Raw genomic sequence first — 12,943 nt, 5'->3', positions numbered from 1 at the left:
CCCCCGCGTCCCTGAGCGACGATAGCTCGGTCGACAGAAGCGGTCGTCCACCTGCCGAGCTGCGTCTACACCTGGGGTTGGGCTGGCCCTGCTACGGCGCTTGGGGGTGTGGATTTAGCAGCCCCCTTAGTGCTGTAGCTGCGAAGTGCACACCAGGGCCAAGTATAAGAGAGGCGATAACAGATGGACACAGACAGACGGGGCACGACAAGGAAAGGGTGAGGCAAACCTGGTCAGCATGACAGGTGGGTGGTATCCCATGGCCAGAGCCAGATGTGTCAGAGGAGGGTGTAGGAAATGCCCTTCCCTATAGGGGGGTGTGGGGAGAATTTGGGGGGGGGAATGCCCTTCTCTATAGGGTCAGTGTGTAGGGTCCTCCTCTCTCTATAGGGGCCAGTGGGGAAATCCCCTTCTATATAGGGACAGCATGAGGGGTTCCCGTCTCTCTCTAGGGGGTAGTGTGTGGGGTTCCCATCTCGCTATAGGGCACAGTGGGGGGACGCCCTTCCCTATAACAGCAGTGTGTGGGGCTCCCATCTCTCTTGGGGCCAGTGGGGGAAAGTCCTTCTCTCTAGGGGCAGTGTGCGTGTGGGGGGGTGGGGGGGTTCACCTCTCTCTATAAGGGTCAAAGTGGGGTCCCCAACTCTCTGTGGGGGACAGTGGGGAATGCCCTTCGCTATGGGGCAGTGTGTGTGTGTGTGTGTGGGTTCACCTCTCTCTATAAGGGTCAAAGTGGGGTCCCCAACTCTCTGTGGGGGACAGTGGGGAATGCCCTTCGCTATGGGGCAGTGTGTGTGTGTGGGGGGGGTTCACCTCTCTCTATAAGGGTCAAAGTGGGGTCCCCAACTCTCTATGGGGGACAGTGGGGAATGCCCTTCGCTATGGGGCAGTGTGTGTGTGTGGGGGGGTTCACCTCTCTCTATAAGGGTCAAAGTGGGGTCCCCAACTCTCTGTGGGGGACAGTGGGGAATGCCCTTCGCTATGGGGCAGTGTGTGTGTGTGGGGGGGGTTCACCTCTCTCTATAAGGGTCAAAGTGGGGTCCCCAACTCTCTGTGGGGGACAGTGGGGAATGCCCTTCGCTATGGGGCAGTGTATGTGTGTGTGGGGGGGTTCACCTCTCTCTATAAGGGTCAAAGTGGGGTCCCCAACTCTCTGTGGGGGACAGTGGGGAATGCCCTTCGCTATGGGGCAGTGTGTGGGGTTCCCCACTCTCTAGAGGGGACACGGCGGGGGGGGTGCCCTTCGCTGTGGGGCGTCCCCGGGCCGGGGCTGGGCGGGGTCCCTGTCCCTTTAAGGCGCAGGGGGCGGGGGCCGCCCGGCCCCGCGGCAGGAGGCAGCGCCGCGCTGGGATGTTGTGAGCCCGGAGCAGGCGGCGGCGGCGGATCCGGGCCCGGCCGCGCTCTGACCGCAGCGGGGGGAGCGGGCGCCGCCAGCATGGACTGGGGCACCGAGCTGTGGGTGAGTGGGGCCGGGCTGCGGGACCCCAGCGCCGGGCAGGGCTCCCTGGAGCCAGCCCCCCAACTCCGCTCCCTTCCCCTTCCCTCCTCGGGGCCAGCCCCCCAACTCCCCTCCCTTCCCCTTCCCTCCTCGGGGCCAGCCCCCCAACTCCCCTCCCTTCCCCTTCCCTCCTCGGGGCCAGCCCCCCAACTCCGCTCCCTTCCCCTTCCCTCCTCGGGGCCAGCCCCCCAACTCCGCTCCCTTCCCCTTCCCTCCTCGGGGCCAGCCCCCCAACTCCGCTCCCTTCCCCTTCCCTCCTCGGGGCCAGCCCCCCAACTCCCCTCCCTTCCCCTTCCCTCCTCGGGGCCAGCCCCCCAACTCCCCTCCCTTCCCCTTCCCTCCTCGGGGCCAGCCCCCCAACTCCCCTCCCTTCCCCTTCCCTCCTCGGGGCCAGCCCCCCCCAACTCCCCTCCCTTCCCCTTCCCTCCTCGGGGCCAGCCCCCCCCAACTCCCCTCCCTTCCCCTTCCCTCCTCGGGGCCAGCCCCCCCCAACTCCCCTCCCTTCCCCTTCCCTCCTCGGGGCCAGCCCCCCCCAACTCCCCTCCCTTCCCCTTCCCTCCTCGGGGCCAGCCCCCCCCAACTCCCCTCCCTTCCCCTTCCCTCCTCGGGGCCAGCCCCCCCCAACTCCGCTCCCTTCCCCTTCCCTCCTCGGGGCCAGCCCCCCAACTCCGCTCCCTTCCCCTTCCCTCCTCGGGGCCAGCCCCCCAACTCCGCTCCCTTCCCCTTCCCTCCTCGGGGCCAGCCCCCCAACTCCGCTCCCTTCCCCTTCCCTCCTCGGGGCCAGCCCCCCAACTCCGCTCCCTTCCCCTTCCCTCCTCGGGGCCAGCCCCCCCCAACTCCCCTCCCTTCCCTTCTTCCCCCCCCCCTCGGGGCCAGCCCCCCCCAACTCCCCTCCCTTCCCTTCTTCCCCCCCCCCTCGGGGCCAGCCCCCCCCAACTCCCCTCCCTTCCCTTCTCCCCCCCCCCCCTCGGGGCCAGCCCCCCCCAACTCCCCTCCCTTCCCTTCTCCCCCCCCCCCCTCGGGGCCAGCCCCCCCCAACTCCCCTCCCTTCCCTTCTCCCCCCCCCCTCGGGGCCAGCCCCCCCCAACTCCCCTCCCTTCCCTTCCCCCCGCAACTCCCCTTCTCATCCCACGGCTGGTTTCCCCTTGTCTCAATTCCCTCCCTCTTTCCTGCTTCCTTAAGGCTGGGTTTCCTTCCCCTCTTGAGCCCCTGGGCAAGCCCCCCAGTTTTATTCCCCCTAGGCTGGGCTTCCTCCCCCCTGCCCAGTCCCCTTTCTCTCTCTGCCCCCTGTCCCCCGCTCATCCCCTGGGATTGGCTTTCTTTCCCCCATCCCCCCCCCATCCCCCGGGCTAGGCTTCTTCTGTCTTTGTCCCCCCATATCCTCGGTCTGGGCTCCCCATTATTTCCCTCTTCCTCCAGTTCTGTCCCTTCCCCAGTTCCTGGGAGCCTGTTCCCTCTATCCTGGTTCTCTCTCCCCTATCTAAGCCCCATTTCCTTTTCCTTGTGATCATCCCCCAAACCCCTCTGGCTCTTCCCTTCCCGTCTTCTTACCTCCCTGTTCCCCTCTCCCCCTTTCCACTGTGGCTGCTTCTCCCTCCCCTGGCCCAGCTTAGTGCTGATTTTCTCCCAGCCCTGGTGGGGGGGGGGAAGCCCTTATTTCCATCCAGCTCTCCGTGTCAGGGTGGGTGTTTCCCCTTCCTCCCCCAGTGGATGGACACACTTCCTGGGTATGGAATTCCCCGGCCTTGTAATGGGGCATGTGGGTTGGGGTGTATATGTGATGTCATGTAACTTATCCCCCCAACCCAACCCCCCTTAGAGCCTCTGGGGTGGTGGAGTTGCGCAGTGCTGGGATGCGCTTTACCACCCCCCCATTCCTCCTGTATGAACCCCCTTTGTCAGTGGCCCCCAGATCACAAAAATGGAGACTCACCCTGATTTGAAAGCAACATACCTAGTCTAGATCTTAAGTGTTCACACTGATACATTTCTGCAAGCACTTTATTCTGAGGGGGATGTTGTCTCAGTAGTGGGGGGGTTGCGATCCATTTTTGCACCACACTTTTGGTTCAACCCCTTCCTTGTGATGGGTTTGTAATGGGGCGTCTGTGGAGACTTGGCTTCCTGACCCCAGCCTGTGTGGGTCAATTTCTTCTCTGTGTGGTCCTTTGGGCTAAAAGTTTGTGTGTGTAACTCTACTGTGTAGTTTTCTCCCCGGAGCATTTTTGTAAGTTAAGCTCCAGAAGTTTCTCTGCCATTTTGGGATCATGGCTTCCCTTAGGCCAGGGGGCGGTGGGGGCAGAGCTGCTGGAACTAGGGGTATGGTAGCACCCCCTGGCTTGAAGTTTCTATCCATGGTTTTCAGTGCCCCTGCTATAAAAAGTGTTCAAATGCCACTGGGCAGGGTGGGTGGGTAGGAAGCATTTGAAAAACTGCCCTTGGCCTCTGAAAGGAGTTGGTCTGCCTCTAATCTGGTTAATCTCAAATTTTTCTACAGGCATCAGATCTACTTTGAGCTGGGTCACTTGAGTAAAAAAATCTCCTCTTATTTTTTTGGGGGAGGCGGGAGGAGTTCTCAGTGCCCACCCCTGCCTGGGCAAAAGCAGACTGTGGCTGGGAGTGCTTGCCCTGGGCGAGGGGGGAATATGGAGACTCCCAGATGTTTGTTGCTCTTATCTGTCTGTCGTACAGATCTTGGCTTGCTCCTGCCTATATGAAATAGGGACACCTTTATAATGCATGCCTGAGCAGTGCGGGAGTGGTTAGAACAGGACTCCTGGGTTCTATTTCCCAGCTCTGGGAGGTGACGTGCCTAGTGGTGAGTACAGGGGAGGGGGTAGCTATGACTCCTGGATTCTACTGTAAACTCTAGGAGGAGTTGTGGCTGGTGCAGGGGATTGGCAGCCAGGACTCCTCCTGCCTTTCCTCCCTAGCTTTGGGAGGGCCTGTGCCTCTAGTGGCTAGCATGGTAGGGCTGGTAGCCAGGACTCCTGGGTTCTTTTCCTGACTCTGCCATGAGATTTGGGGAAGGCAAGTCCTGTAACCTCTTTTTGTCTCAGTTTCCCTGTCTATAACGTGCGGCTAATACCTTGGGGAGGAGAGAAGGATGATGAGGCTTAACTCCTAAAACGACTTGAATCCGTGTTTGAAAGAGGCTATGGAACCTATACCTGCTAGTAATAATTGCTTCATATCTGCAAAGCGCTGCGTGATCTGTTAATCCATTGCTCAGTTCTATCCAGCGTTTACGTAGGGCCTACTGTATTCTGTTTGGCTGTCTTAGTTGTGGATCTGTGCGCTTTGGGTGGGGGAGGAGGGGGAGGAGAAGGGAGCCCATTTCAACTAATGAGTTGAGCGGGATCAAGCATGTTCCATGTTTACAGCCTGGCCAGAACTTCTTGTGGAAGAATGTGTAATAAGCCAGGCTTTTCTGCCCCCTCCTCCTACACGCAGATATGATCAATGTTCTCCTCTCTTCCCATAGGAAGCTGTGTACGATGCTCTCCAGTCTGGGATGCCACTTGCAAACAATGCATCTGCAGCATTGCTAACCCTGAGGGTTCACCCCAAAAAAAACCTTTTTTTAAAAAAAATAACTTGTGGGGCCACTTTGTTTGCCTGCCAGTTTCTGAGCCTTTAGGGTGCATTAGCTTCAAATTTCCAGGCTTTTATCTGCAGCTGGAGGCTAGAACCCTTCTTTTATTTTAATGGGGAAAAAGAATTATTCTCATGCAGTTTCTTGGTTCCAGACATTGGAGCTTTTAAAAAAAAGCCTCAGAGATCATGACAGTCTTGAGAAAACTCTGCTCGTTGGCGATGCTGCATCTGGGTTCACCAGCGTGTTCGGTTTCTCTCCTTGGGGCTGGGGTGTTCTCACACACGTCTGTCCATCTTGGCGTTATGGACTCTTCTGTACAAGTTCGCACCCTCAAAGTGTAAGGCGAAGGGGTTAACAAAAGTATTACCATCCCAGATCTGGCTCAGGATCCGTTTAGTCCAGTGTCTTGACAGTGGCTGGCACCAGATGCTTCAGAGGAAAGTCTAAGAAACCCAATTCGCCTGCTCTGAATGGGAAAGGTGATGTTTTGCTCTCCGTAGTTGGTATGTCTCGAGTAGATGTGGCTACCTTGACTGACACACCTTTTGGAAATGGTGCATCGCCTCCCTTCCCCCTCCCCTCCCCCCCCAGTTCTCTGCTGAAGGAATCCCCCCCCCCCCCCCCCCGCTTTTCTGAATACATTTGGGGAAAGTCCACTCCCAGGTGGGTAAGTAAGTAGGAAATTCCTGAGGAAGATTTGCGGGGGGGTGGGGGGTGGAATGACCCTGAGCCATCAACTTTTGCAGAGTTGACGAGTTTTGATTTAAAAATGTTATAGCCCAAGGAGACCTGATGTGGCGGAGGGAGGGCGTCTCTGCCCACAGCAGCTGTAACGAAATGAACAAGACTGGTAAGTTTTGCAGCTGCTGTTGGGGGGGGGCCCCCTGTGGGAGTTTCTCATCCCTGAAAGGGAACAGTTCCCTCTGCCGGGAAAGAGGAGTCTCCCCACACCCCAAACAGACGGAGGCGGGAAGGAGAGGGTCGCATAGCAAACCCGCCATGCCTTGCGATGGGACAGCTCTGTGTTTTGAAGGGCATGAAGATGGGGTGGGGGAAACGGGGAGGGGTTTTTCCTTTTTACTAGGCACTTTTGCAGAGCTCCTCTTCTAAGCTGACATGAGATGATATCCTTCCAGCGGAGGAATCCCAGCAAGAGCCCCTTTCCCAGCAGCGTGCGTCTCTTTTGCTAGGGCCCTGCCCCAGACCTTTGCTGGTGGCAGTGGAGGGGCTAGTCTTCCGCTTGGTGCAAATGGTACATTTTTTGCAAGTCTCGGGGTCTCTCCTGTGTCTGCAGAACCCACTGAGCTCCCCGCTCCCTTCCCATTGAATCTGGCTTCTGCCTGGAGAAGCCTTAGCCCTAGTTACCATGGAGACTGTCTCACACTTTGTAGGCTCAAGCAAGCGGTGGGTGTGGATCAGAGGCTGAGTGGGGGCAGGAAAACAATGCATCTGGGGAAGGGGGTGTAGAGGAAGCGAAGGATGCAAGCTCTGGGTCTAGTCATTTGTGAAGGGGACTATGTTTGGAGGACAGACTGTGCACGGGGAAGCTACTATTGTAACTTGTGGCTGGTAACCTGAGACTGTCCCTGGTGCCCTAGGAGCACAGAGGGTCTCTTTGCTAAGAAGTGAGCTAGCCCTGCGTGTGGCGATGAAGGGGTGGCTTTCGCTCAGGAGGAGTAATATCACCTAGCTGGTCTACAGCACTTTCCATCAGCTGACCTCAAAGTGCTTTACAAAGGCAGGGCCACAGGATTACCCTCATTTTACAGCGGGGGAAACTGAGGCACAGGGCAGGGACATGTCACCAAAGTCACCCAGCAGGCCCGTCTCAGAGCTGATAACGCCCAGGGCTCCTGAGACCTGGTCCAGTGCTCTACCCACTAGGCCCCACAGCTGGGTGGGACTCTGCAAGTTGTGTTCTGCGAGAGGTCAGACTGAACAATCCCCCCAAAGTCCATGGGTAGTGGCAGGGGGGCGAGCACTTATGCCGTGTGACTAGGCAAATTGGTTCTGTTCCCAAGTGTCTGCTTCATACAACCTCCCCCACCACTTTCCTATTTAGCACCATCTCTTGTTGCCTCCCTCAGCAGAGTCTGAATGGCCCATGGGGACTGGTCCCGGCCCAGGGGGTGGGCTGTCTTTGGAGCTAGCCCTGCTGCTGTGTCTGTTCTGGCACCTCTCTAGCGGGCGCTGGACTGCTGCGTCCTAATGTCCCTTGTTTGTTGTGCGACTTCACGGATGGATAGGATTGCTGGCTTCCTCTTCCCTGACTAAGCCTGTCCTTGGCCTCCGTGATGTGTGGCATGTGGGTTGCATTTGACACCAGGGAGGGGCCTTCCCGGAAGGGACTGTATCAAAACGCAACCTAGTAACCAGCCCTGCTGAGTGAGGTTAGTACCAGTCTTACGAGGCTTGTGAGGACAGGGGGAGGTGGGTGGGTGGGGAAGAAGGGTGGTTAAGTCATTGGGCTGGGATGAGAGAGACCTGGGTTCAGTTACTGGCTCTGCCGCATACTTGTGTGACCTTGGGCAAGTCATTTAATTGCTCCGTGCATCAGTTTTCCATCTGTAAAATAAGGATCTTTCCTTTGTGTCCTTTGAGAAGCTCTTTGGGGTAGGAACTTTCTATTAGGTGCATGGATGGTGCCTGGCACAGCAGGGCTTTGATATATGCTAAAACTTCTAGGTGCTACTGTAATCTACTACTAAAGGCTTGTCTGTATGATGAAATTGGCCGGAATAGCTAATCTGGATAAACTCCCCATGTGGGTGCTCTGATTCCAGAATAGCTAGAGCACTGAAAGTCCAAACCGTACTTCATTCTGGAATAATTTCCCTGTGAGCCCCGTTAAATAGCATGGAGGGTTCTGCTGCAGGCTGTGGCTGTCCAGTGGCATGTGTGGGTGCCAATGCGGGGCTGGGTCATGTTACCACACACAAATGGGGCTGGTCCTTCGCCGCTATCCCACAACTCCCCACGAGCTCAGCCAGATAGGCCGCTTGTGAAGCCGCTACTGGCCAGGGGTCCAGCTGGCTGGAAGCCACCTAATCCTTCCAATGCAGCTGCACCCTCGACAGAGCCTCGGGACAGGGTAAGAAGCCAAACGCTGAGGCTGCTGCCAGTGCTGACTAATCTTTGGTTTCAAGGTGGGGGTCAGCACCCGCTGGGCTAATAGCAGTTTTGACCTGGCAACACCAACGCAGCTAATTCCCGATGTGGCCCAAGCCTGGATCTGAAAGCTAAAGAGAAATCTGGACGTGATTCTCACGCCAAATTCTTTTAATGCTGATGCCAATTTTAAGGCTTCGTTTGGCTGCCTGAGAGGCGTAAAAGGGACCTTAGTGTAAATGAAGCTCTGGCCCTTTAAAATCTGTCCAAACCCATGGAGCCATCAGGGGAGCATTGCAACACGAAGTACCCCCCCTCTGGGGGGATGCTACTAGGTGGGTTACTTTCCCCAGATGATGCCAATGAGAGGGGATGAGGTGAGGAAGTGGGGTCACTTCAGGTTGCTGCCATATCAATTCGAGCAGCTATTGCAAGGTCTCAGCTTCCAGCAAAGCAGGATCAGTTTTCAGGGAACTTTTTATTTTTGTGCTGTGTTGCTTTTGCATTGGCTTCTCCAAATCTCAGCAGACCCAACTGGTGCCTAGCAGTTCAAACCTCTCTGAGTGTTAGCGTGATGATCCCCCTTGCTTTGAATTTTAAGTCCACTCAGAAACTTTACAACACGTTTCTGACTTAAAATGTGTGTCCTTCTCCCCCCACACCTTTTTGGCCTCTTGCTTTCGGTTCCTAAATCTTCTGCATGAAAGATCAATCCTGTTCTGAAGCCTGGTTGTCTTATCTTTGATCCAAAATCTTGAAAGTCATTTGGAGGGAGTGGTAAAGGAACTTCTCGGCTGGGTTTTTATGAGTATGGTGAAATAGACGATTCTGAAGGGAAGCAGAAATCTGTAGCCTCTGGAGGAGGGGGAAAAGCTAGGAGTGGAGATTCTGGATGGGTGTGGTTTTGTGCTCAGAGTCAGACTCCTGGGTTCAATCCTCAGCTCTGCTACAGTCTTGCTGCATGACCTCGGGCAAGTCCATTTAATCTTCTCCACCCACCTGTAAAACGAAGCGTGCTAGAGACGCTGGAGGTGATTACACCTGAATCTCTTACTTAAAATCCGGTTTCTTACAGCTCTAGTTCACATTCGCTCAGCTTGAAGATTGAAGTTGTGTTAGTCAGTTTCACTACTGTTTCTAGACTGTTTCGCTTCCTAGTTAACAGTGCCTGCTGGGATAGCTTGGTGGCAGACCATGCATGGGAAGACCCCCCCCCCTTCCCCCGCCACCCCTTCAAAATGTGCACAAACTGTCACAAAAAGATTGATTTCTGCTAAATTGCTGTGAAACTTTTTTTAAGTAGTTATAAATGTTGGATCTAAACTACGTAGGAGCTTCCCTTTTAAGGGATGTCTTGAAAGGTGGTAGAGTTCAAGCCAATAAAAGGAAGTCCTCCCCCCCATTACATATAGCTGCCATGTGGAACTCATTGCCACAAGACACTGTTAGCTAAAACCTCAGCAGGATTTAAAAAAAAGGCACTTATATGGATGAGAGCATCCTGGCTTATAATAAAACAAAAAATGAAACCCCCAAAGTTTAGGTAAGGCCATGAATCCTCCTGCCTTAGGATGGCTGATACCTTCTTCTCTGCAGAGTTAACTTAGGGTCTTACTTGGGTGTTACCCCCACCACTTTCTTATCCACACAATCATCTCGCCCCAGGCAAGCTGGTCTGCCTGGTGGTACACCTTTCACTTGGCCTAGAACCCGTCCAGTGTGCAGGGGGATACAGTCGCTGGTCCTGCGGTACCTGCCCACAATTCCTCTGCATGTCCAGGAGGACCAACAGGTTCTCCCACCATTCACCAGGGGAAGAATCATGGAGTGTACTGCAGCACGGAGGATAATGGGATGTGCCCTCCAGATGGCCTAGTGACCCAGCAGCGGGGATGACGCTAGGACTGTGCAGGGTGGCTGCTCACGCCAGGCCTAGGCTACCCTGGCTGGCTGCTCAGATCCGGGGGCTGATCACAGTAGTTAACTCTGCAGCAAAGACACTTCCTCCCCCCCAGGGCCAGGCTCCTCTTGACCTCTCGCTCGGGTCCCCAGTAACTCTGGGGTTTCTTGCGCCTTCCTCTAAGCATCTGGTGCTGCTGCAGAGATTGCCACTGGGCGAGACGGATGGTTCATTTTATCCAGCATGGCGATTCCTATCCCCAGTTTGTAGTTGAGGCAATGTTCAGTGTTAACAGAAGCCTCACCTCTTCAGGGGCTTGTAAGCTTCTCCCTGCTGTTTACTGCGGTTTTACAGTTTGTTTGTCCTCTCTTTTTAAAAAGGAATTTCCCTTCCCCTTGTTGCTATGTAAAAGGCAGCTGCAGGCGAAAACTGGTGAAACTGACCAGATTCAAGTACTCTCAGATGCATCAAGTAGCAGCAGTGTGTGTGTGATTTTCTATCTTTAAACTGTAAGAACCCTTGGGTGTGACTTGTAACAACAGGAGGGTGGAATTCCGATGGAAAGGACGCTGCTTTTAAATTGATGGCAGCCCTTTAAGCAAGAAATCCTGTCACTTGTGTGTATACCTGAAACCCTGATTTTATGATGATTATTTGTATTACTGTCACGCTGGGAGATCAGACTCCCTGATAAGGCTGTGTCTACACTGCAGGCTTCTGCCGGCAAAGCTGTGTCAGTCAGCTCTGTGAAGAGGGGTGATCGACCGCTGGGCCAGCAGAAGCCCCAAGTGTGGACGCAGCGATGTCGGCAAAACCGGCACAGCTTGGATTTTAGCTCAGGGTGGATTTTAATACAGTGGTACCAGGTGCAGCTTTGCGGGTGTTGCTGCATCCGTGCTAGGAGGGGGGTGCCAGTGTAATATGCCGATTTCCTAGTGAAGACACAGCCTAAGAGGCAGCCCCACACAAACTACGCTCTAAACAGATAAATCAAAAGGGAGGGGAAACTGAGGCCAGGTGAGGGGGGATGTGACTTTTCCAAGGTCGGTGGCAGGGCTGGGAAAAGAACCCAGGAATCCTGATTCCCTCTGATCTTATCTACTTGACCATGTTGCCTTGGAACTATACAACTCTTCCCTGCTCTATCTGTCCTCTCCAAGGGCAGACCGACCCTCTTTCTCTCTCCCCCCCCCAAGGTGCACTCCCTCTGTCGGCCCCTGAACCTTTCTGTGTTCCCCCCCTTCCTCCCCCCGCCCACATGAGTCTTTTCACTGCCACAGGGCATATGCTATTCGGCAATCAGTGCTCGGGAGGGGAGGGTCTGACATCTCCTGCAGCAGGGTGGACATTTCGTTTCACAGGTTATAACAGCTCTGCAGTGCTGACAACAGCGGGAAGTTAATTGTTGCCAATCTAAACCGCCAAAACGCTGGAGATGGAGATGTGAGGAGCTGATGTGTAAGGGCACAAAGGGGCTGTGGCTTTCTGGATCTGATCCGTCCTCATTCCTTTGCTAGGGGCTTTAAATGCTCTCCAACCAGATAAATGGCTCTCTGACGCAACCCCCATCCTTGTTCAAGGTCCTTTCCCACCCGCAGCTGTGAGGAGGGGCCCATGGGGAATTTCCCCCTCTGAGCAGAGATGAGCCATGGAGGCCTTATCTGGCAATGGGGATTTGCCCCACTTCCACAGCCTTCAGTGTCTAGTCCCTCATGTAGATGCATCAAACAAGGGGTTGGGATTAAGATTCTCTGTTCTTTGGGGGCAGGGACTGTCTCTTGCTGTGAGTCTGTGCAGCGCCTGGCACAAAGGGGCCCTGATCTCAGCTGGTCTTTTGGAGCTACCGTAAGAAACATGATTAGTAATAGTAGGAGAGCCACACTTACAGACCCCAACTGAAATCAGGGTCCCATCCTACTAGATTCTGCAGAAACAGTCCCTGCCCCCGCCAAGAAGCTCACAATCAGAGGGTGGGAGGGGAAACTGAGGCACAGAGAAGGGAAGTGAATTGCCCGTGGGCACCCAGAAAGTCAGTAGCAGAGTCCGGAACAGAGCCTGTCTCCCGAGGTGACAGGAGATAACCACTAGGCCCCACTACTGGTAGACAGGGTAAGATTTTCTAGGCTGGGCTTTGCAGCACTACGGTTTGCTGCTTCTGCTTTAGTCTCTTCCAGGTCAAAACTCTGCTTTGCCTGTTTGCACTGATGCGGTCTGTGTTCGTGTGTGTTTGTGTGGGTGTCCGGCTCGCAATGCAGAAAACGGCCTTTAGGGCTAAAACTTCTAGCACCCAAGTAGCCGTCGAGCCTCTAACTCCCACCCTGGCGATGACCTGAAAATGGAGCCACCTGTTTAATCGCCCGGCTTTGAGCTGGGGAAAATTTTTTACGCCTGGGCGCTGCCCTGCACCAGCAAAGGTGGCTCTGTCCCGTTAGACAGCTGCTTTTGGTGCAGTAAATAGGATGTGTGTGTTCAGTGCCCCTACTCTCATTATTGGCGGTTTAATCGTTGTTTAACCTTGATGTGTGGTTTTTATTTTCTAAATGGCAGCCTGAAGGTGCTGTCTGGCCTCCCGCCCTCCTGGGTAATGGTCATTAAAAGGGCTACGGAAGATTTGCGGTGTTGGGGGGGGGGGTGCATCCTGTCTGAGGCCGCATAAATAACATCAAGTTTAATGCTGCATCATTCTCAGGTGACGCCCCCTTGGACACTGTTCTTGACTGCGCAGAGAGAAATAGGTAGCGAAAATACCAAGGTGTTGATTGCTTGGACTCTGAGATTAAATACCCCAGTCCAGATTTCCCTGCTTCCTTTAAAATCCCTTGTGCTGTGTGTTGCTGCT

The 12,943-nt window shown here is 54.9% G+C and overlaps 1 protein-coding gene across 4 annotated transcripts in view; it reads left to right on the top strand.

Moving 5' to 3' along the window:
• Window positions 1-1,329: 1,329 nt before the first annotated feature.
• Window positions 1,330-12,943, top strand: part of TRIP10 (thyroid hormone receptor interactor 10) — a 72,307-nt gene continuing 60,693 nt past the window's right edge. For all 4 annotated transcript variants that reach the window (XM_073319010.2, XM_073319007.2, XM_073319009.2 and 1 more), the window contains exon 1: window positions 1,330-1,459. In XM_073319010.2, the coding sequence (XP_073175111.1) occupies window positions 1,436-1,459 (24 nt within the window). In that variant the 5' untranslated portion in view covers window positions 1,330-1,435. The remainder of the gene's footprint in view (window positions 1,460-12,943) is intronic.

The sequence above is a fragment of the Lepidochelys kempii genome, chromosome 20 (assembly GCF_965140285.1).
Source record: "Lepidochelys kempii isolate rLepKem1 chromosome 20, rLepKem1.hap1, whole genome shotgun sequence".
NCBI lineage: Eukaryota > Metazoa > Chordata > Testudines > Cheloniidae > Lepidochelys > Lepidochelys kempii.
This window is presented reverse-complemented; position numbering and strand designations above follow the sequence as displayed.